The 528-nt window shown below is 54.0% G+C and overlaps 1 protein-coding gene across 1 annotated transcript in view; it reads right to left on the minus strand.

Moving 5' to 3' along the window:
* DCAF8 (DDB1 and CUL4 associated factor 8) overlaps window positions 1–528 on the minus strand; it is a gene marked incomplete at its 3' end in the record, with an annotated part of 27376 nt that overhangs the window by 10715 nt on the left and 16133 nt on the right. Inside the window, exon 6 of the mRNA XM_017742794.1 lies at window positions 110–217. Coding sequence (XP_017598283.1) covers window positions 110–217 — 108 coding nt within the window. The remainder of the gene's footprint in view (window positions 1–109; window positions 218–528) is intronic.

Below are 528 nucleotides of genomic sequence, written 5' to 3' on the forward strand. Positions count from 1 at the left end.
GTGGGGTCAGTTTTAGGGCCGGTTTGGGGCTGTTTTGGGGTCAGTTTTAGGGCTGGTTTGGGGCTGTTTTGGGGTCAGTTTTAGGGCCGGTTTAGGGCCGCCCCCTGACCTGTGGCATTGTTGCGGTGGCCCTTGTAGCGCCGGCTGTACTGGGCGCCGTCGCTGTGCGAGGAGTCGAACAGGTAAATGTCCTCATCGTTGTAGGAGGCCAGCAGCTCTGGAACCCGGAGAAACGTCGGGAAAAGGGGAAAAACACAGGGAAAAATCGGGAAAAACGGCGGGAAATGGGGAAAAACGGGGGGGAAATGGGGAAAAACACCGGGAAAACGGGGAAAAAGCAGCGGGAAAACGGGGAAAAACAGGGGGGAAGGGGGGAAAAACCATCAGGAAATGGGGAAAAACCACAGGGAAATGGGGAAAAATGGGGAAAAATATCGGGAAACCAGGAAAGACACGGGGAAAACGGGGAAAAAACAGCGGGAAATGGGGAAAAACCACAGGGAAAAATCACAGGGAAAATGGGGAAAA

This window comes from Corvus brachyrhynchos, unplaced genomic scaffold (genome assembly GCF_000691975.1).
Source record: "Corvus brachyrhynchos isolate BGI_N302 unplaced genomic scaffold, ASM69197v1 scaffold419, whole genome shotgun sequence".
Lineage (NCBI taxonomy): Eukaryota > Metazoa > Chordata > Aves > Passeriformes > Corvidae > Corvus > Corvus brachyrhynchos.